General features: G+C 43.9%; 2 protein-coding genes across 2 annotated transcripts; both read right to left on the bottom strand.

Moving 5' to 3' along the window:
* Positions 1-4291: 4291 nt before the first annotated feature.
* Positions 4292-12380, bottom strand: LOC124266384 (N-sulphoglucosamine sulphohydrolase-like). Its single transcript, XM_046701194.1, has 7 exons — positions 12238-12380; positions 10829-10961; positions 8963-9096; positions 7322-7472; positions 6335-6570; positions 5624-5799; positions 4292-4993 (listed from the first exon to the last, which is right to left on the bottom strand). Exons 1-7 carry the CDS (start codon positions 12341-12343, stop codon positions 4391-4393), a joined length of 1539 nt encoding a protein of 512 aa, XP_046557150.1. The 5' UTR covers positions 12344-12380; the 3' UTR covers positions 4292-4390.
* A 1018-nt stretch (positions 12381-13398) lies between these two features.
* LOC124266393 (N-sulphoglucosamine sulphohydrolase-like) lies at positions 13399-22380 on the bottom strand. Its single transcript, XM_046701206.1, has 7 exons — positions 22229-22380; positions 21351-21483; positions 19884-20017; positions 17306-17456; positions 16079-16311; positions 14669-14844; positions 13399-14096 (listed from the first exon to the last, which is right to left on the bottom strand). Exons 1-7 carry the CDS (start codon positions 22320-22322, stop codon positions 13494-13496), a joined length of 1524 nt encoding a protein of 507 aa, XP_046557162.1. The 5' UTR covers positions 22323-22380; the 3' UTR covers positions 13399-13493.
* Between the last annotated feature and the right edge of the window lie 1765 nt (positions 22381-24145).

The raw sequence follows: 24145 nt of genomic DNA, 5'->3' as shown, positions 1-24145 counted from the left end.
GCACCACACATCACCTTTACAGCACCTGCACTGCAAATCACAAATTTCACACCACACCACACCACACCACACCACACTTCACCTTACAGCACCGCACTGCAAATCACAACACCACACCGCACCACACATCACCTTACAGCACCGCACTACAAATCACAACACCACACCGCACCACACATCACCTTACAGCAACGCACTGCAAATCACAACACCACACCGCACCACATATCACCTTACAGCAAAGCACTGCAAATCACAACACCACACCGCACCACTTATCACCTTACAGCAACGCACTGCAAATCACAACACCTCACCTCACAGCACCTCACCTCACCTCACAGCACTGCATCACACCTCACCTCACCGCACTTAACCTCACCTCAGCACTGCACTGCAAATCAATACACCTCTACTTCCAACTCACATTACGCACACCTCACCTCACCTCACCTCACAGCACTTCACCTCACAGCACCGCACTGCAAATCACAACACCTCACCTCTCATCACAGTACCGCACCGCAAATCACAACACCTCACCTCACCGCACCTCATACAGCTCACCTCACAACACCACACCGCACACCTCACCTCACCACCACAGGACCGCACTGCACCGGACTGCAAATCACAACACTCACCTCTCATCACAGTACCGCACCGCAAATCACAACACCTCACCTCACGTCACCGCACTGCACCGCACAACACCGCATCTCACTTAACTGCCTCATCTCATCGCATTGCACCGCACCTAAAATCACAACACCGCACTGCACCTAACCTCACCTCACTGCACCTCACCTCACCTTCACCTCTACTGGACCTCACCGCACCGCACCGCACCGCACCGCAAATCACAACACTGCACAACACCGCAACGCAACGCACTCCTCTGACTCTGTTTCCAACACCGCGCAACGGCAGACAAAGACATGTGGGATGAGGAGGGAACGTTCAATAAAATGCCAAAACTGTTCAGATTGAAGCAGTAATTGAGATCAATGTTGCGCAGTCATGATTCCTGCTTATGTTACAATGTTCCGCATACAAAACCTATCGACAGGATAACATATATACAGGGTTTTAGACCCCGTCGAACATAATGTTAAGGGCTACAATCTAACAACTAATGCATCAACAAATAACATTTAACACATGCGTATGTCATTTGTAATCAACGACATCTCCCATTATGTTACAGCATGTATGCTATGTTCAGTTGGTGCGGTGTTGATAAACCTAGAAACATACTATGGACAAATCGGGATTCGACGGGCATGTTTCTGGAATCGCTCAAGGGACACAAACTCTGCATTGCAAATGGCGGCGGTCGAGATGGCGGAGTGAATAAGTAAGGAGTATGGTTTTATGCCGCTTTTAGCAATATTCCAGCAAAATCACAGCAGGGATCACTGGAAATGGGATTCACCCATGTGGGGAATCGAACCCGGGTCATCGGCGTCATGACCGGACGCTTAAACCACTAGGCTCCACACCGACCCGCTTGACCATCCGAGTCAAAGTATGATATGAAGTACAATAGATATATATGTTTATTGCACATGTTGCTGAGTCGAAATTATTCATCTTGGTTTTCTGTATGGTATAGTCCGTTTGGCTCAAAAGCGGATCGATGAATTGCAATCTAACTCGAAAACTAATAAACATAACATACTCAATGAAACGCTGATCATAATCAAAACATCAGACCAACTCTGTGGTTTTTTCAAAATTTATGTCCTAAAATTATAAAGTTGTTTAACAAACTATCATTAAAATATTGACACAGTTCACTATTTGTTACGAGGAGGAGTGCAGAGAAAGGACAGCCAGGTGTGCGAGAAAGGATGGAGACGGCACAGCACAGGTTAATGAATCAATAACTTTGTCGGCACTTGTGCCGCGTGCTTCTCAAACACCTGGCTGTCCTTTCTCACAGTACCCCACCGCAAATCACAACACCTCACCTTTCATCACAGTACCCCACCGCAAATCACACTTCACCTCACCTCACTGCACCTCACCTCACCTCACCTCAACTCACCGCACCTCACCGCACCGCACCGCACCGCACCGCACTTAACCTCACCTCAGCACTGCACTGCAAATCACACACCTTACTTCAACTCACATAACGCACACTTCACCTCACCTCACAGCACAGCAGTAATTGGAGATCAATATTGCGCAGTCATGAATCCTGCTTATGTTACAATGTTCCGCATACAAACCTATCGCACCAGCTGTCCCTTTCTCTGTTCTCCTCCCTCGTAACAAATAGTTAACTTTGTCAAAATTTTAATGATAGTTTGTTAAACAACTTTTTAATTTTAGGACTTAAATTCTGCAAACAAATCACAGAGTTGGTCTGACGTTTTGATTATGATCAGTGTTTCATTGAGTATTTTATGTTTATTAGTTTTCGAGTTAGATTGCAATTCATCTGTCCGCTTTTGAGCCAAACGATCTATAGTGGAACTTCTCCTCGGTGAGAACACATCGGTTCTTGTTCTATGTCTTGTTTGATATGGGGTAGTATCGCGACATTATCAACAGCCAGTTTGTGTTGTCCAGATTTCGTTTTGTACAAACACCGGTATGCAGATTGAATTTTGCTGGAGGTCGCATAAAACAACATACAATTTTCTAAAGTGACAATATGTACTGGCACTGATGCAGTGAAGCAGTCTTTTCCCAGCTAACACACAACGTTTTCGCAACGTTGTGGGGACGTTGCAGATTGGTAACGTCATGACACAACGTTGTCACAACGTTAGTATTACGTCATTTTATAACGTTATGTCACAACGTAATAACAACGTTGCAAATTTACGTTGAGGTGAACGTTATGCTTTGTGCACCTCACAACGTTTCTTATAACTTGTCACGATAGAATTTTCTGTAAAACATTTCACTTTGAGATTTTTTCTTCACTATTCGGCTACAGCTTCAGAAAACTCACGACCAAATAAACATGCAGATTGACAAATAAACATTGACGTAAATTTCTGCTTTGTTTCTTATGTACTGTTCACTACAGGGGGAAACTTCAACTATTAACGTTGAATAGAACGTTAAGACAACGTTAGCATCAAACACCTTAACTTTGTGGCGACGTAGAAATGACGTATGAAAACGTCAGGCCACAACCTCGTGACAACGTAAATGAGACTCCGCAGAATAACGTTGTGACAACATGAAATTGTTAGCGGAGTCCATAAAGAGAGTTGCGTCCCGTCACATAGCTAGGATCCGTTGGTCATGGGTTCAAATCCCAGATGATATTGTTGATTCTTAGTCAGCACCGTGTAAGTGCTAGTGTGTTTTACAGTGCTTATATTCACAGAATATTGATTAAATATTGTTCACTCCCCTTAGTAAAATACACTCAGACATTGACTGAGTCTGATGATGAGCCCTGTAACGTTTGCAGATCAATAAAAGAATTAAATTGCGCTGGAAAGCATATCAGTTTACTACCACAAACGTTCCCGACAGCTGCAGATGACACTAAAGTAATATATCGTTCCACAATATCGTGTTAGCAGTACTCGCTATATAAAGTCACATTGATTATTTGTATACTGAATAACTCGAATGAAATTAGGAAGATTTCAGATATTTAGAAATGTATAATACATGTGTTGTTTACATTGTTTCATACAAGTACACAATGCAGAATACATAAGCTAGAATGTTTATTTACAATATTCCAGAACTTTAAAAATCCAAAATAGTTCAGTTACAGTTACACTGTTGTACCAACTCCACAACACGACAAACTTGATATTTTTTGTATTTGTTTTTATGTTATTCCGGAAATGTCCACAAGAAGAAATACTCCGGTTACAAATATTTATATTATACCCGTAGGTTCCACAATCTGAAATACTTAAGTTGCTGGTTGGGCGGTGGGGTAGCCGAGTGGTTAAAGGATCCGCTCGTCAAACTGAAGACGATTCCCGAATGGGTACAATGTGTGAAGAATATTTCTGGTGTCCCCCCGCCGTGATATTGTTGGAATATTGCTAAAAGCGGCGAAAAACCATACTCATTCACTTGAGTTACTCGTAATATACTATTCTAACAATTGTCAGAATATGGAATACGTGTGGTATGAACCTAACGTTTGCTATGATATCTTATGCAATGGTTTTCTTACTTCAACATGAAGCTGGCCCAAACAAGCGAGGATGACGCCATAATACACGCCAATTACGAAACCGGAAACAAATTGACAAATACATGAAAAGAAAATGCAGCATAACATATATAACTAAAAAAGTAACCAATATATATTATTTAATACATAAATATTAAAGTACATGCATAAGGGAATTAAACGTAAATTTTGGTATTATTTGTTATCACGGTTTAATCGTCTTTACACAGAAGGAGACTCCCCGTTATACAGCGGACCACAACTGTCTCCTTGTAGAACACCTGCTGGGTAACACCGCCAGGGGTCGCTGGTTACCGTCTGCCATCCAAACAATTGCTTTTTCATGCTTGTTAGCACTGACTGGTATTCTGACACGTTAGCCAAGTTACGTAACTCCATTGGATCCGCCTGGTGGTCGTACAGTTCCCATTGGTCGCGGTAATAGTAAGTGTTCAGCGGTTTGAACCAATGGGTTTCGACGTTGTTGTGGGTACGGTTTAGAAGATCCAAGAAGGTCGGTGATTGGTAGATGTCTCCAGCCAATGGATATGGAGCATGGCTGTTCAAATTGTGGATTAATTTGTACTGGTTTGTACGGAGGACTCTCATTGGATAAAACATGGTGACTTCGTGCATGTCGTGGCTGGAATAGACAAAGGAGTACTCGGGTTGGCTCGTGTCCGGGTTCGCGGCCACAGGGAGAAGGGACTTCCCTGTGAGCGTCACGTCCTGCTTGCCGTCGATGGCGTATTTGGGGTAGGTGACGTTGAACCAGTCCAGGACGGTGGGCGCGAAGTCCATCGTACTCCCCATTGCCTCCGTGACCTGTACAAAGTCAAATATCCATTTACGTATAAATCAATTTAACCGAGGGCTAAAACTGTGCATTTAACGGAAGTGAGACGTTTTGCTTTGCAAACACAGCAGTAATCTCTCTGATAATATGTTAGCGAAATGGCACGAAACAAAACAATAAATCTATTTTCTGTAACATAATATGTTATGGCAAAACAAATGGTAAAAAAATGTCCGGTTCCTGGCTGACATCAACCGACCCTGTTGTTAGCATATAAACACGTAGTTTGGTTGTATCAAACGTTCGATACCTGTTGGTAGAATGGTAGAATGCCCATTGTGCTAGGGGCCGTAGACCTTAAGCACTTTAGTGAAAACCATAAACACGTTAATGATGTGTGAAGCATATTTCTGGTGTCCCCTGCCGCGATATTGCTGGAAAATTGCTAAAATCGGCGTAAGACCATACTCGCTCACACATTCGCATTAATGGTGCCGGAAACCGACTTTGGGGATCATTAAAGGGCACATCTCTTCACAAGACTTCACAACACTAGAAAACATGAAAGATCTTATCATAACCTGAAACAAAGGGTGGGGGAATATAGTCAAACATCCTAATGGCGGCATTGCAAAAATGTTGCTATCGTCTCCATGTACCTTTCCCCAGTGTTCCTTATGGAGAGGTGAAGACACCATCATCGGTTCCCCCATCCCTGGATCATACAGATTGGTCTTGGCCCCCGGGAAAGGGATACCGTTGTCGGAGGAGAAGAGGATGAGGGTGTTGTCGATGAAACCTGCGTCTTCAAGCTCCTTGAGGAATATGCCCAACCCTTTAAAAAAAATAATGATATCTACATAATGGGGATATATGTGACCCCTACACCTCGAGTGAACATTTTCACTCAATTGAGAAATACAATTATGGAAAACGTTACACAAGAACATGTCTTTCTTAGAGCCAGTATGGTTAGTACTTAGTAGTTGTAAAAGTATGTGTTTTGCGACAGAATATCGTCCTTGAACAGTTTGTTATTTTTGTTGTTTGATGTTTAACGCTGCTCTCAGCAATACACCAGACAATCCAGTGTTCAACATCATGAACATCGAACTACACAACTGGGATACGATGACATGTGTCAACCAAGTCAGCGAGCCTGACCACGCAATCCCGTTAGTCGCCTCTTACGACAAGCATGGGTCACTGAAGATCAATTCTAACCCGGATCTTCATGCGTTTCTATGTTAGAGTAAACATGTCATTATAATGGTGTCATGGTGGCGCTAAAATCAAACGTGGAACAAAACCTACGTCGAGCGACAAAGCACCCCTACAGAACACACAACCTTCAGTCAGCTACACGTCACCTTGGTCCATCCTACTGTAGGTTTTGTACATGTTGGCGAGGTCCTGGCGGGTGGCAGGAGTGTCCGGCAGGTAGTAGGGGACCTCCACATCTTCAGGTCTGTAGGTCACCGGCTTCCAGTCAGGGATGACTCCGTGGCCTGCTTGGCCGTCGCCGAAGCGTTCACAGAACTGGCCAAGATTTGGATCTGAGCCACAACGATGAGGGTCGTGATAAGCCAGATAGAGGAAGAATGGCCTGAACAAGGAAGATATTGTTTTGTTTGTTTGTTTGTTTGTTGTTTAATGCCCAACTGAGAAATTTTCAGGCTACATGACTGCGGTCTGTATATAATCGAGTCTGGACCAGACTATCCGGTGACTGACATCATGAGCATCGATCTACGCAATTGGGATACGATGACATGTGCTAACCAAGTCAGCGAGTCTGACCACCCGATCCCGTTAGTCGTACAGACAGCTGCCATGGATGGAATATTTTTGTGTGCGGCGTTAAACAACAACCAAACATACAAAGAAGAAAGGGTTTGATTAACAAAATGGTTAGAAATATGTTGACCTTTTTGGGAGCATGATGGACACATGCTGATCTCCTTGCTTCGGCCTGTAGCCTGGGAGTGTCTATTCCTCTTGAAAAACATAGGTCACACGTATTTGTTTGTTGCTGAAAATGGTATTTGGGGGGGTGAATATTGTTAGTCACTGGTTCAAAACACCTAGAAGGAGGACTGGGCCAAATTATACACGTACATGTATGTTTTTCAGGCAATGTTCATGTCAAGCGAACTAATTAGTTTACTTTTATTAAATGAACAAAACAAATAACACACACGGGCACATGCGCGCGCGCACACACACAGGCACTCGGATACACAGCAAATAACCCACATCTCACAAATACATGACATGAAACAACAGATGCCCCTTACCACACAACCCACATCACTCCATCAGAAATCTCCATACAATATCCTATTCCCCCTCATTACCTTGTGTCCTGAACATTGAGGAAGTCACGGACATATTTCTTCATGTAGGTGATGTTCCTTCCAACCTGATTCAAGTTGTTGTTCTCTTCTGTCTGCTCATAGTCAAACTTGTACACATCATCAGGCCCAACGTGCTTCTTGCCAATGATGCCTGTAACAGCATGTGGGTTGAGTTTAACGCAGCTTTGATCAGCATTTCAGTTGTATCAGCTTAATGTGGGGGAAAATCCTTAAGTGATGCAGGCCTCAGAAGGTCATCACATCAGTGAAACTCACGACCACGGGTAGCGTCCTGACAAACCGAGAACATGATCGGAGAGTGTTCACAAGAAAACAACCACCCTGTACCCTGCCAATAATGGGCTCGTTGCCAATAATCACAATGGCCTGTTTGGTGATGACATACTCTGGCATCTGTGTTACCAGGTACAGCCAATCCAGTCGAAAACCATTGCTATGTCTGTGAACAACGTAAACTATTACCAGCACAGCTTTGGAAACACTAATCACCTTCTACCTTGAAACAACATGAGAGGTCGTATTATTCACATGTCCTTGACCATTGGTAGGTCAAGGTTATAGCCCAACGATCTCACAGCTGAAGCTGTAGCTGGCAAACAGCTGCGTGATCTGCCGTGTTATACTGTCAGTAACTGGACGAATACTTAGCATACCTACATAGCAAAAGCGGAATATTCATCAGTAAATTGAGATGCTGAGACAAAGGCATATTTAGATAATTATATCTTTTACTGATCAGCCGATCAAAAAGGAGAATAAAATACATGAAGAGGTAAAGTTTTCAGATTAATTTCACATTTATCCAATGAAAATAGTTTCAAGGTTTAAATGCGGAAGGGTAGTAATATGCTTTTTTCTCCAGTTGACCTAACCGACAATAAGCATATGTTTCAAAGATGTAGTTTCATATGAAATAAGCGCCCAAAGTTAGTAAACACAAAATTACGCAAATCCGGTCATATCATGTATTTGCGTTTGTTTCAATGGTGAGAAATGCGGCTTTTGGTCTCGTGAATTATTTTGAAAGTTTAAAAACGTTTCAAATATAATTTTAATCTATATTTCACTTGTTCGGCAACGTATATTTGACCAAGATAACGATCGTATTCCCTTACCTAAGAACATTTTTTTTACATCAGTTTATAGTAGCTACATCACTATATACATATCCTGGACTTCTGTAAAGTGGCGATGCATAGCCCCCAGAAGGGATACATAAACCAAAGGGGCGATGGGGTAGCCTAGTAATTAAAGCGTTCACTCGTCACGCCGAAGGCCCGGGTTCGATTCCCCACATGTATACAATATGTGAAACCCATTTCTGCTGTCCTTCGTCGTGATTATGCTGAAAACAATCCTAAAATCGGCGTAAAACTAAACTCCCTCTCTCCCACATAAAATTAAATTATATTATACGATCATCGGATGAGGGAATATGATGATATGAATGAAATATAGATAATCTCTGCCCAGTCGCATCACATGAGTTAAGTTTGATTGATAGTGCTAACAATTAAATAATATACAAACTTTGTGAAGCGCTCTATATGATTTAGAAACTGAACACTCAAAGGCGTTGATCTCCCGTTGCTATGGTGACGCCTTTGTGGGATTGCGTACCTGTTCTGATCCCCGCTTTGCCGAGGATGGTAGGAAGTGCCCGGACTGTGTCCATACTGTTGAAATGGTGCGGGTCTTGATGTAAACCAAACATCCCGTTCTGGTGCTGAGGGAGGCCAGTCAGCAACACGGACCTAAGATGAACACACGTGTTTTGAGTCAGTGAATAGTGTTTTGCGCCGCCGTCATCCCTTATCACGCTATATCACGGCGGGCAGTGAGTAGCCGTGTCGTGGTCAGGCAAACCAGTGGTTGATAGAAAGAGTACAACTCAACAGCATGGAGGGTAGGAAGACTACGGAACATTGTCATCACCCAGGGTTCAATTTAGTCGGGGGCGGTGGGATAGCCTAGTGATTAAAGCGTCCGCTTGTCACACCGAAGACCTGGGTTCGACTACCAAGATCGGAACGATGTGTGAAGCCCATTTCTGATGTCCCCTGTCGTGATAATGCTGGAATATTGCTGAAGGCGGCGTAAAACCCAACTCACTCACTCATTTCAGTCGTCGACCGCCTCCGTGGTGTAGTGGTTAGAGCGTCCGCCCAAAGAGCGGAAGGTCGCGGGTTCGATCCCCGACCGCGTCATACCAAAAGACGTTAAAATATGGTACTTGTTGGTCCCTGCCTGGCGCTCGGCATTAATGGGTACGACAAGGACTGGTCGGCTCGGAGTCAGTATAATGTGTGTGAGTGGGATATTCATGCTTCACTGCGGCATGGTATCTCAGTGGGCTAGCACTATAAAACCAGCTTCAGTCTGGGCTAGTACAAGCAGCCGCACATACACATACACACGCATGCACGTCGTCATATGAGCGAAATATTCTCAAGCACGACGTTAAACCCAATTTCACCTCACCTCTTTCAGTCGTCCCAACGGAGTAGTAATAATGGTAGCCTAAACTCCACCTGGGGTTAGTGTATGGATGACCCCATACATTTAATTGCGGTTTAAACGTGTAAAGCCGTTTCATGGAATGTAAGTGAGCCCGCGCAGCAAAGCAGTATTATTTCGGACTAATATAACGACTTGTGAAGATCCGGGTTCGAATTAATCTTCAGCACCCGATGCTTGAGGTGACTAAGGGGCTCGGGTGGTCAGGCTCGCTGACTTGGTTGACACATGTCATCGCATCCCAATTGCGTAGGTCGATGCTCATGGTGTTGATCACTGGATTGTCTGGTTCAGACTCGATTATTTACAGACCGCCGTCATATAGCTGGAATATTGCTGCGTTAAACAACAAACAAACAAAACAAACGCGCCAACTCACGCACACGCATACACGTGCAATAAAAGTGAAAATGACGTAACACACCTTCAGGTCACTTCCCTACATCCTGCAAAGGACACATATTATTAATATATATTAATTAATTAATTATTGACCAATGGTTAATGTTGACACGACCGTATCAATGAGCCTCGTCCAGATTACTTCCGAGGCAACCAAAGACATGCGAACACATTACTGGCCGAAATGTACACAAATTTGAAGACAAATCAAGGTTACGTTTTAAAATAAATTTTCGATTTCTCTGTATATAACGCCACTCACAGCAGTATTCATCTGTATGGTGGCAGTGGGGTAGCCTAATGATTAAAGCGTTCGCTCGTCACGCTGAAGACCTGGGTTCGATTCCCCACATGGGTACAATGTCTGAAGCCAATTTCTGGTGTCACCCGCCGTGATATTGCTGGAATATTGCTAAAAGCGACGTAAAACCAGACTCACTCACTATTCCTCAGTATGACGGCGTCCTTAAATGCACGCGTCTGAACATTGACGATTTACACATCTACACCGAAGGACACTTGCACATTGTAACAGCTGTGACTGTAGGGAAGAAAACTTGTGTTCACCTGCTGGGCGAGCAGCTACTGACGGAGGTGTAGCCATGTTTGAATACGACGCTCCTGGCGGCCAGCTTGTCGAAGTTTGGCGTCTTGCAGGCCGTGTTGTTGTAGGCGCCCATCTGGAACCCGGCATCGTCACCTGCAGGTAGCCTTACTACAGTTTGTATGTTGTATCTTCTCCTCCCACTACCACTACGACTACTGCTGCGACTACTACTGTTGCTTCTGCGACTACCACTACTGGTGCTGCATCTACTGCTACAATTACGACTGCTAATACTAATGCTGATGTTATAACTACTAGTAATATTATTATTGCTGCTGCAACTGCTTCTACTGCTACCACTGATGCGACTGTAGCTTCGTCTACTACAACTGTAGTCTGTCGTACAGACCCTGAAGCAAATATATCCAAGAAAGCCCACGCAATTCTAGAAAATTTGGCAAGTCTAGATTTCCTCAGCCTCAGAAATGAAAATGAAGAAAGTCTCAGGGCTCATTTTCATTATATATATTATTGTTTTCACTATGAACTTTATTCAGTAAAATACTAGTTGTTAGTCTGCTACAACTGTTACTGCTACTGTTGCTATTACTACTAATTCTGCTGCTGCTACTACAACCATTGATACAACCGCCACCACCACCATCACCACCACCACCACCACCACCACCACTACTACTACTACTACTACTACTACTACTACTACTCCTACTACTACTACTACTACTACTACTACTACTACAACTACTACTACTAGACCGCCTCCGTGGTGTAGTGGTAAGAGCGTCCGCCTGGAGAGCGGAAGGTCGCGGATTCGATCCCCGACCGCGTCATACCAAAAGACGTTAACATATGGTACTTGTTGGTCCCTGCCTGGAGCTCGACATTAATGTGTACATCAAGGACTGGTCGGCTCGGAGTCAGTATAATGTGTCTGAGTGGGGTATTCATGCTTCACTGCGGCATGGTATCTCAGTGGGCTAGCACTATAAAACCAGCTTCAGTCTGGGCTAGTACAAGCAGCCGCACATACAGATACACACGCATGCACGTCGTCATATGAGCGAAATATTCTCAAGCACGACGTTAAACCCAATTTCACCTCACCTCACTTACTACTACTACTACTTCTACTGCTACTACTCAGTCTCACCCCCTGACACACTGATATAATTAAGATACTGGTCTTAGTGCTCTGCGTTTAACACCATCATCATCATTATCATCATCATCACCACCACCATCAAGACAAAAGAGGGAATATGAACTATATATACTATGAAAATGATGGTGTTCAAAGGACCAAGGGCATGGCAAATCAGTGTCCCAAATTGCGTATCGTGCCAGGATCCGCTGGTCGACCGAAATCACATGTTTACTGTCAATATAAACCTCATTACACGATACTCACCATATACAAGAAGTACATTGCGACGTGTCTGTGCACTGACGTGGCCAGCGATCAGCACAACGCTGAGACAAAATACTGCCACCTTCATCTCCATGGTGCTGTGCATATTGTGGTGATCTAGACACGCGTGTTATCTACAGGAGGCGTATTGATCAGCATACCACTGTCTATCAGTTTGAATGTGGGTCACATGATGAAGGATATGGCATGTTTTGTCAAGGTCTCTTGGTTGATAACAATATATCAATCATATACCCTACTTCTTCTAATAGACGAGGTGGGGCGGTGGGGTAGCCTAGTGGTGAAAGCGTTCGCTCGTCACGCCGAAGAACCGGGTTCGATGAACCGGGTACAATGTGTGAAACCCAATTCTGGTGACCCCCGCCGTGATATTGCTGGAATATTGCTAAAAGTGGCGTTAAACCATACTCACTCACTCACTCACAAATAGACGCGGCTCTTCCAAGTAACGCTTGACCTCCATGACAGTACATCCAATGCCTTCTATAGAAGCCGGGACTATATACACGCTGGACCTCCATGGCAACATATTGAGTATAGACGCCCGACCTCAATGAACCTTAAAAATCCGAAATAGTTCAGTTACAGTTCATTGTTACACTATTGTAACAATTCCACAATACAACAAACTTGATATTTTTTTTATTTTTTTTTATGTTATTCCGGAAATTTCCACAAGAAGAAATACTTCTGTTACAAATATTTACATTATATCCAGTATGTTTCACAATCTGAAATATATACTTAAGTTACTGGTTGGGCGGTGGGGTAGCCGAGTGGTTAAAGCATCCGCTCGTCAAACTGAAGTCGATTCCCCTATGGGTACAATGTGTGAAGAATATTTCTGGTGTCCACCGCCGTGATATTGTTGGAATATTGCTAAAAGCGGCGTAAAACCAGACTCACTCACTTAAGTAACTGGTAATATACTGTTCTAACAATTGTCACAATATGGAATACGTGTGGTGTGAACCTAACGTTTGCTATGATATCTTATCCAATGGTTTTCTTACTTCAACATGAAGCTGGCCCAAACAAGCGGGGATAACGTCATAATACACGCCAATTACGAAACCGAAAACAAATTGACAAATACATGAAAAGAAAATGCAGCATTACATATATAAATTAAAAAATAACCAATATATATTATTTAATACATAAATATTAAAGTACATGCATAAGGGAATTAAACGTAAATTTTGGTATTATTTGTCATCACGGTTTAATCGTCTTTACACAGAAGGAGACTCCCCGTTATACAGCGGACCACAACTGTCTCCTTGTAGAACACCTGCTGGGTAACACCGCCAGGGGTCGCTGGTTACCGTCTGCCATCCAAACAATTGCTTTTTCATGCTTGTTAGCACTGACTGGTATTCTGACACGTTAGCCAAGTTACGTAACTCCATTGGATCCGCCTGGTGGTCGTACAGTTCCCATTGGTCGCGGTAATAGTAAGTGTTCAGCGGTTTGAACCAATGGGTTTCAACGTTGTTGTGGGTACGGTTTAGAAGATCCAAGAAGGTCGGTGATTGGTAGATGTCTCCAGCCAATGGATATGGAGCATGGCTGTTCAAATTGTGGATTAATTTGTACTGGTTTGTACGGAGGACTCTCATTGGATAAAACATCGTGACTTCGTGCATGTCGTGGCTGGAATAGACAAAGGAGTACTCGGGTTGGCTCGTGTCTGGGTTCGCGGCCACAGGGAGAAGGGACTTCCCTGTGAGCGTCACGTCCTGCTTGCCGTCGATGGCGTATTTGGGGTAGGTGACGTTGAACCAGTCCAGGACGGTGGGCGCGAAGTCCATCGTACTCCCCATTGCCTCCGTGACCTGCACAAAGTCATGTACCCATTTACGTACAGATCCATTTAACCCAAGGTTATAAATGTGCCTTTGACGGGAGTGAGACGTTTTGCTTTGCAAAAACAGCAGTGATCTCTCTGATAATATGTTCCCGAGAAATGTTTGAGTAAAACATAAATCGATCTATTACAAATGGAGAAGATTTGATGATTGTTTCCTGGCTGACATCAACCGAGTCTGATGTTAACATTTGAAAAAGTAGTTTGCTCGTATCCAACATTCGATACGGGTTGGGAGAAAGCCCATTGTGCTAGAGGCCGTGAAGGTTGAGCAATTTAGTGAAATCCATAAACACGTTAATGATGTGTGAAGCCCAATTCTGGTGTCCCCCGCCGTGATGTTGCTGGAATATTGTTAAAAGCGGCGCAAAAGCCATACTCACTCACTCACGTTAATGGGTTGAGGATTAGGGCACATCTTTTCACAAAACGTAACAACTCGACACCTTATGGATCTTATCTAATCCTGAAACAAACGGGGGATATAATCAAAAATCCTTATGATGGCATGGCAAAAATGTTGCTATCGTTTCCATGTACCTTTCCCCAATGTTCTTTATGGAGCGGTGAAGACACCATCATCGGTTCCCCCATCCCTGGGTCATACAGATTGGTCTTGGCTCCCGGGAAAGGGATGCCGTTGTCGGAGGAGAAGAGGATGAGGGTGTTGTCGATGAAACCTGCGTCTTCAAGCTCCTTGAGGAATATGCCCAACCCTATATACACAAAATAATGTACATTTATGTGACCCTTACACCTCGAGTGAACATTGTTACTCAATTGAGAAATACAATCATGGAAAACGTTGCACAAGATCATCTCTTTCTTAGAGAGTTTGGTTGGTATTTGTAAAAGTATGTGTCTTGCGAAAGAATTTCGTCCATGAACAGTTTTGTTGTTGCCTTTTTTTGCATCATAAGACTGGTCCCCTGCCTCTGTTGCGCAAGCTACTTTGAAGCCGCTACCACTTTGTTTGTTGTTTAACGCCGCTCTCAGTGCTATTCCAGCTATATGGCGACAGTCTGTAAATAATCGAGTCTGGACCAGACAATCCAGAGATCAACATCATTACCATCGATCTCCACAACTGGAATACGATGACATGTATCAAAATGGTCCAGGTGGTCAGCCTTGCTGACCACTTTGACATGTCATCGTATCCCAATTGCGCAGATCGATGCTCATGCCGTTTATCACTAAATTGTCTGGTCCAGACTCGATTATTTACAGGATGCCGCCTTATAGCTGGAATAGAACTGAGAGCGGCGTAAAACTAAACTCGCTCATTCCAGCCAACCCTATAGTCCGTTTGACTTCATTTTAGACCGGTAAATTGCTCACTAGCACAAAATCTAATAATTGCAACAAAACCAAATTTTGCACAGTCACATGAAATCGACAAACCAACTCAGATGATTTGTCTCATAATTATGGACACCCGAATGGAAACGTTGTTTAAAGAACGATCATGATTTTGTTGTCACTTTTCGCTTTTTCTGACGAGGGAGGACCACTTACTGGTAGAACAGCCAGGTGTGCGAGTTGTACGTGTGAAATTGAAATTTCACTGCACACGCTTGTTGATTACCTGGCTGTTCTAGCAGCAAGTGGTCATCCCTCGTAAGAAATAGAGAAAAGTGACAACGAAATAGTGCTCGTTTGTTAAACTTTTTTATTCGGGCGTCAATAATTATGAGATAAATCATCAGAGTTGGTCTGTCGATTTCATGCGACTGTGCAAAATTTGGTTTTGTTGCAATTATTAGATTTTGTGTTAGTGAGCAATTCGTGGGTCTAAAATGAAATCAAACGGACTATAACAATTCTCAAGTCTATGTTAGAGCAAAGGTGTCATGGTAATCGTGGCGCTAAAACAAACGTGGAACAAACCTACGTCGAGCAACAAAGCACCTCTACAGAACACACAAGCTTCAGTCAGCTACACGTCACCTTGGTCCATCCTACTGTAGGTTTTATACATGTTGGCGAGGTCCTGGCGGGTGGCCGGAGTGTCCGGCAGGTAGTAGGGGACCTCGACATCTTCAGGTCTGTAGGTCACCGGCTTCCAGTCAGGGATGACTCCGTGGCCTGCTTGGCCGTCGCCGAAGCGCTCACAGAACTGCCCGAGATTTGGATTTGTAGAACGATGAGGGTCGTGATAAGCCAGATAGAGGAAGAATGGCCTGAAGAAGCATAATATCGTTTTGTTTGTTTGTTGCTAAACGCCTCACTCAGAATGTTCCACCTACATGACTGCGATCTGTATATAATCGAGTCTGGGCCAGACTATCCGGTGATTGACATCATGAGCATCGATCTACGCAGTTGGGATATCAATACGATGACATGTGTTAACCAAGTCAGCGAGTCTGACCACCCGATACCGTTAGTCGTACAGACGGCTGCCATTGATGGAATATTTTTGAGTGCGGCGTTAAGCCATAAACGAACAAACAAACAAACAAGCACCCTGGTTTGCTTCCCAAAATATTTTAGGCCTTCTTCCCGGGCCGTTCTTTTAGAAGCGTGATGGGCACATGCTAATCTCCTCGCTTCGGTCTGTGACCTGGGAGTATCTTGCTCTCTTGAAAAAGATCGGTCACACATATCTGTTTGTTGCTGAAAAGGGTATTATTGAGGTTGAATAGTGTTAGTCGCTGCTTCAAAACACCCAGAAGGAGTGAGTGAGTGAGTGAGTTTAGTTTTACGCCGCACTCAGCAATATTCCAGCTATATGGCGGCGGTCTGTAAATAATCGAGTCTGGACCAGACAATCCAGTGATCAACAGCATGAGCATCGATCTGCGCAATTGGGAACCGATGACATGTGTCAACCAAGTCAGCGAGCCTGACCACCCGATCCCGTTAGTCGCCTCTTACGACAAACATAGTCGCCTTTTGTGGCAAGCATGGGTTGCTGAAGACCTATTCTACCCCGGATCTTCACGGGCCACACCCAGAAGGAAGATTGGGCCAATGTGTACATGTGCATGTGTTTGTATTCAGGCAATGTTCAATGTCCAGCGAACAAATTGATTTACTGTTACAACCTGAACAAAACAAATAACACACACGCACACACGCACGCACGCACGCACGCACACGCGCACGCAGGTCCCCTTGCCACACATCACTCTCCCAGAAATCTCGATACAATATCCTATTCCCCCTCATTACCTAGTGTCCTGAACATTGAGGAATTCACGGACATAGTTCTTCATGTAGGTGATGTTCCTTCCAACCTGATTCATGACGTTGTTCTCTTCTGTCTGCTCATAGTCAAACTTGTACACATCATCAGGCCCAACGTGCTTCTTGCCAATGATGCCTGAAAGATTAAGTGGGTAAATGTTATTTTAACTCAATTTTAAATCCTCATAAATTATGTATCTAGTATATTGTGAGATTGGATGGAAGTTTATTTGAAGGAATATATCATTAGATTTACTTACATGTATAATATATGAGCTAGGTTGGCTATAGATCACTTAGAAAAAAAGACATATCAATATCAACACAAACATGTTTCATTTCAACATCAATATCAAAGTAGCTATCTCATCAATCTGTGGAAGGTTACACACTAGGACCAGTTTGAACATTTTTACACATGCATTTCAGCAATTCCTGGCAGCTCTTTCATGCCTTCAGGAGAGTTGTCCAAAGTTATGTTGGTTCAAAGCTGATGCTGTTGGGGGAATATTGTCCAGTGTTCTCCCCTTCGTGTCGAACAAATGATTTCTTACTTCATTCACTTTCATGAGTTTGCTTGCTCTGTCATACAGCAGCACAACAGATCTCTCAAGCTGATGATTCTGTGCATGAGTGATTTCAAGTGGTGGACAAGCGAGGGAAATAAAAGTGCCTGTAAGTTCAGGAAAAGCGTTCGATGCATTCCACGAGGTCTTCTTTTCAATTCTATCAAAGGATGACACACTGTCACAGGCCGTGAAGCTGTGAAACCAGATACACATAGATTTGCTCAAAGGTGAAGATCATCCGTTTTCTATCCCTTGTGATGAGAGAATCACAGTCAAGCATGCCCTGCATTGAATTTTCCATCACAAGGGATAAGTATTTTTTTCATGTCAAAACAATTAAGGATCTTTTTCATAATGTTAATTATCATTTATTAATTGAAATTTTAAAGGAAATAGAATTATTGCATAAAGTTTGAATAATATGTGTTGTAAATAGATAAATGGTATTTTAATCATGGTAGTATGAATTGGCAACTGCGATTGTTAGTGGCTGTATGCTCGAAGGGGGGTTAAAGTATTGTAAAATTATTGTCCTCCTGAGAGGGTACGTGAGTCCCAAACACTTTCAAAGTCAATTTCGCTCAACCATACTTTTTAATCGTAGTATTTTTGTGATTTTAATTTCGGCTAAATCTTCCTACCATCGCCAGCGGCTGAAGAGATGGTGTAAATCCAGCTAGGGTCCATGCAGGTAGCAAAAGTAATGTAAGTCCCCATGGTTCTTAGTATGGTGATCTACCTTCAGTCGTTGGCGATTTATAGCCCGTGTTTTATATTGTATTGTCTTCTTTTATTAAAATCTTTTAGTTTTACATGCTAATTTTATGTTCATATCTGTGATACTCTAGTATTTTTACTGTCCATCGTCGACAGGTTTTACTCTCCAAAATGTTTTCTTTTTTATTGTATAAATCGTTTTCGTCACGATATGGCTGAGATATTGCCGATGTGACGTTCAATATTAACTCACTCACTCACTGATGTAGTCTAAATGGCGGCCATTTTTCAAGCCATATAGACTACATCAGTGAGTGAGTAATGGCCGCCATATAGACAACATCAGTGAGTGAGTAATGGCCGCCATATAGACTACATCAATGAGTGAGTAATGGCCGCCATATAGACTACATCAGTGAGTGAGTAATGGCCGCCATATAGACTACATCAGTGAGTGAGTAATGGCCGCCATATAGACTAGTGGGTGAGTAATGGCCGCCATATACACTACATCAGTGAGTGAGTAATGGCCGCCATATAGACTACATCAGTGAGTGAGAAATGGCCGCCATATAGACTACATCAGTGAGTGAGTGAGTTAATATTGAACGTCACATCGGCAATATCTCAGCCATATCGTGACGAAAACGATTTATACAATAAAAAAGAAAACATTTTGGAGAAGCATTCCACACACACACACACCCCAATTAAGATACATGTAAAAAAATCTGCGAGGCCTCTCGATCTTTATTTAAGAAGAACGGTATAAGCTACAATCATGCCAAATGTCATGCTTGTAACACAAAGTGCACAATTTGATCACTTATCCGCTGGGCTAAAGTGGCGATGCGTAGCCCCCAGGAGAGATACATAAAACAAAGGGGTGGTGGGGTAGCCAAGTGGTTAAAGCGTTCATTCGTCACGCCGAAAGCCCGGGTTCGATTTTACCACATGGGTACAATATGTGAAGCCCATTTCTGGTGTTCCCCGCCATGATATTGCTGGAATATTGTTAAAAGCGGCGTAAAACTAAACTCCCTCTCTCCCACATAAAACAAACATATATTATATGATAATCGGGTGAGGGAATATGATAATATGAATGAAATATAGCTAATCTATGTCCAGTCGCATCACATTAGTAAAGTTGATTGATAGTGCTAATAATTAAATAATATACAAAATTTGTGAAGCGCTCTATATGATTTAGGAACTGAACACTCTAAGGTGTTGATCTCCCGTTGCTATGGTGACGCCTTTGTGGGATTGCGTACCTGTTCTGATCCCAGCTTGGCCGAGGATGGTAGGAAGTGCCCGGACTGTGTCCATACTGTTGAAATGGTGCGGATCTTGATGTAAGCCAAACATCCCGTTCTGGTGCTGAGGGAGGCCAGTCAGCAACACGGACCTAAGATGAACACACGTGTTTTGAGTCAGTGAATAGTGTTTTGCGCCGCCGTCTTCCCTTATCACGCTATATCACGGCGGGCAGTGAGTAGCCGTGTCGTGGTCAGGCAAACCAGTGGTTGATAGAAAGAGTACAACTCAACAGCATGGAGGGTAGGAAGACTACGGAACATGTAATCACCCAGGGTTCAATTTAGTCGGGGGCGGTGGGATAGCCTAGTGATTAAAGCGTCCGCTTGTCACACCGAAGACCTAGGTTCGACTCTCAACATCGGAACGATGTGTGAAGCCCATTTCTGATGTCCCCTGTCGTGATAATGCTGGAATATTGCTGAAGGCGGCGTAAAACCCAACTCACTCACTCATTTCAGTCGGCCCAACGGAGTAGTAATAATGGTAGCCTAAACTCTACCTGGGGTTAGTGTATGGATGACCCCATACTTTTAATGGCGGTTTAAACGTGTTAAGCCGTTTCATGGAATGTAAGTGAGCCCGCTCAGCAAAGCAGTATTATTTCGGACTAATATAACGACTCGTGAAGATCCGGGTTCGAATTAATATTCAGCACCCGATGCTTGAGGTGACTAAGGGGATCGGGTGGTCAGGCTCGCTGACTTGGTTGACACATGTCATCGCATCCCAATTGCGTAGGTCGATGCTCATGGTGTTGATCACTGGATTGTCTGGTTCAGACTCGATTATTTACAGACCGCCGTCATATAGCTGGAATATTGCTGCGTTAAACAACAAACAAACAAAACAAACGCGCCAACTCACGCACACGCATACACGTGCAATAAAAGTGAATATGACGTAACACACCTTCAGGTCACTTCCCTACACCCTGCAAAGGACACATATATGTTATTATTGACCAACGGTTAATGTTGACACGACCGTATCAATGAGCCTCGTCTAGATTACTTCCGAGGCAACCAAAGACATGCGAACACATTACTGGCCGAAATGTACACAAATTTGAAGACAAATCAAGGTTACGTTTTAAAATATATTTTCGATTTCTCTGTATTTTAACGCCACTCTCAGCAATATTTGTCTGTATGGGGGCGGTGGGGTAGCCTAACGGTTAAAGCGACCCAAATCGTCACGCTGAAGACCTGGGTTCGATTCCCCACATGGGTACACTGTGTGAACCCCATTTCTGGTGTTCCCCGCTATGATATTGCTGGAATATTGCTAAAAGCGACGTAAAACCAGACTCACTCACCATTTCTCAGTATGACGGCGTCCTTAAATGCACGCGTCTGAACATTAATGATTTACACATGCACATTGTAACGGCTGTGACTGTAAGAAAGTAACGTTTTGTTCACCTGCTGGGCGAGCAGCTACTAACGGAGGTGTAGCCATGTTTGAATACGACGCTCCTGGCGGCCAGCTTGTCGAAGTTTGGCGTCTTGCAGGCCGTGTTGTTGTAGGCGCCCATCTGGAACCCGGCATCGTCACCTGCAGTTGAACTTACAGGTAGCCATACTATGTTTGTATGTTGTACGGGCGGTGGGGTAGCCTAGTGGGTAAAGCGTTCGCTCGTCACGCCGAAGAAAGGAGTTCGATTCCCCACATGGGTACAATGTGTGATGCCCATTTCTGCCGTCCCTCGCCGTGATATTGCTGGAATATTGCTAAAAGCGGCGTAAAGCTGAAATCACTCACTCACGTATATGTTGTATGCTCTCCTCCCACTATTACTACCACTACTACTACTGTTGCTGCTGCGACTACTACTACCGTTGCTGCTGTGACTACTACTGCTGCTGCGACTACTACTACTGGCGCTGGTGCTGCAGTTACTGATACAATTACAGCTGCTAATGCGACAGATGACGCTAAAACTACTGGTATTATCATAACTGCTGCGTCAGCTGCGGCTTCTACTGCTGCTGCCGTTGCTGTTACTACTTATTCTGCTACTGTTTCTGCTGCTACTACTTCTACTACTACTACTACTTATCGATCTTATCCCTTACGCACTGTAACATAATTAAGAAACTGTTCTTAGAAGCATTTAACACCATCAGCAGCATTATCAGCATGAAGACAACGATATAAACTATGAAAGTGGCGGTGCTCAAAGGACCAAAGGCATGACAAATCAGTCTCCCCAATTGTGTACCTTAACCGTGCCAGGATCCGCTGGTCGACCGAAATCACATGTTTACTGTCGATATAAACCTCATTACACGATACTCACCATATACAAGAAGAACATTGCGACGTGTCTGTGCACTGACGTGGCCAGCGATCAGCACAACGCTGAGACAAAATACTGCCACCTTCATCTCCATGGTGCTGTGCGTATTGTGGTGATCTAGACGCGCCTGTTATCTACAGGAGGCGTATTGATCAGCATACCACTGTCTATCAGTTTGAATGTGGGTCACATGATGGAGGATATGGCATGTTTTGTCAAGGTCTCTTGGTTGATAACATTATATCAATCATATACCCTATTTCTTCTAAAAGACGAGGTAGGGCGTTGGGGTAGCCTAGTGGTGAAAGCGTTCGCTCGTCACGCCGAAGAACCGGGTACAATGTGTGAAACCCAATGCTAGTGACCCCCGCCGTGATATTGCTTGAATATTGCTAAAAGTGGCGTTAAACCATACTCACTCACACACTCACAAATAGACGCGGCTCTTCCAAGTAACGCTTGACCTCCATGACAGTACATCCAATGCCTTCTATAGAAGCCGGGACTATATACACGCTGGACCTCCATGGCAACATATTGAGCATAGACGCCCGACCTCAATGTCAGTGAACCATTCGCTCTTGAACATCTCACATACACCCGATCTTAAACAGAGGTCACGCAAACATAACACGCACAGATTTCACTCTTTCGCAATTGAGTCGTGGGCACAGTGGATGCTGGACCTTTGTGGAAATAGTCACGTGCTCCTATTTATTGCCACAACTGGATCTCTAAAGACGCTGGACCTCTAATGAACGCTTGACCTCCACCAGAGTGAGTGAGTTTTGGTTTCACGCCGTTTTTAGCAATATCACGGCGACCTCCACCAGATGTTACTGCCCCACTTCATCCACGGTCTTCATGAACACTGGGACCCCATAGATAACCGAATAGAAAAATAGAAATATAAGACCGTTCCAGTAGACTTCTGGGTCCGGATCCACAAGGCGTTCGTAACGTTTCGACCTGTCGTAACTCTATAGCGCACGTTAGGATTACGGAGCCGTAGCGCTACGACCGCATTGTGGATCGGGACACAGACCTCATGACAGTTAAACTGACCAGGCCATAATAAATCCTGCTGTTCCAGTAGTCGGGGACAACAATAGGGCTCGTAAGTAGGTCGCGGCACTTCGCGAGACCTCAGGACTACCGGTGGCAAACAACGTTTCATACCTGTTCGAATTGTCTCATGGTTGTCGGTCGACAGTAATGAACCGATAAGCATTGCAGGATCCGTCTAACCATACCCAAATCAGCCAAATATTACAACTGTCAATAGCTGTGACAGCCAAGCATGGTTGTACACTTGATCCGGACTAGAAAAGTCCTATCTGGTGGTCGCGCAATTTGGAACCAGAACGTATTCTCGAAAGGTTCACAGCCCTAAGACTTCTTAACTTTGATCGTAGCCAATGTGTTAAGAATGGGCTTAAGAAGTTCGTAGGGCTACGAACGTTCCGAGAATAGCTAGCCATGTTCTTGAATATACGCTTGTCATCGGAAATGTGGTACCGGAAGTAAGCTCGGCCCCGTCTCGCATATCGCAAAATGGGAGCTGGGAACCGGGAGGGTCATTATTCTCGAAACGTGCGTAGCCTTAAGAATTCTTAACTTTGATCGTAGCCAATGTGTTAAGAATGGGCTTAAGACGTTCGTAGGGCTTAAGAAGTTTCGAGAATAGCTAGCCAGCTTAGTAGAGGAAGTAGCGCCTCACGAGACTTACAGGCACTATAGAACCGGACCACTTGCAACAGAATTGGATCTACAATAGAGCTCAATAGACGCTGGCCTTCTGTTGACACCAGATCCACAATAGGACACGGTGTCTATTTAACAAGACCTACACAACAGGATGGGACCACCTGGTGATAGCACAATAGGACGGGACCTCAAGTTGACCCCAGACCCACA

This window comes from Haliotis rubra, unplaced genomic scaffold (assembly GCF_003918875.1).
Source record: "Haliotis rubra isolate DU_JTF1 unplaced genomic scaffold, ASM391887v1 Scf100, whole genome shotgun sequence".
Classification (NCBI taxonomy): Eukaryota; Metazoa; Mollusca; class Gastropoda; order Lepetellida; family Haliotidae; genus Haliotis; species Haliotis rubra.
The sequence above is the reverse complement of the archived record's forward strand: the minus strand, read 5'-3'. Positions and strand labels throughout refer to the sequence as shown.

Coding starts and splice junctions, on each gene's coding strand:
- LOC124266384 (XM_046701194.1), bottom strand. CDS start 12,343: ATGCACAGCACCATGGAGATGAAGGTGGCAGTATTTTGTCTCAGCGTT. Junction 10,962..12,237: donor CAATGTACTTCTTGTATATG/GTGAGTATCGTG, acceptor GGCTACCTGCAG/GTGACGATGCCGGGTTCCAG. Junction 4,994..5,623: donor ATAAGGAACACTGGGGAAAG/GTACATGGAGAC, acceptor GACTTTGTACAG/GTCACGGAGGCAATGGGGAG.
- LOC124266393 (XM_046701206.1), bottom strand. CDS start 22,322: ATGGAGATGAAGGTGGCAGTATTTTGTCTCAGCGTTGTGCTGATCGCT. Junction 21,484..22,228: donor CAATGTTCTTCTTGTATATG/GTGAGTATCGTG, acceptor GTTCAACTGCAG/GTGACGATGCCGGGTTCCAG. Junction 14,097..14,668: donor ATAAAGAACATTGGGGAAAG/GTACATGGAAAC, acceptor GACTTTGTGCAG/GTCACGGAGGCAATGGGGAG.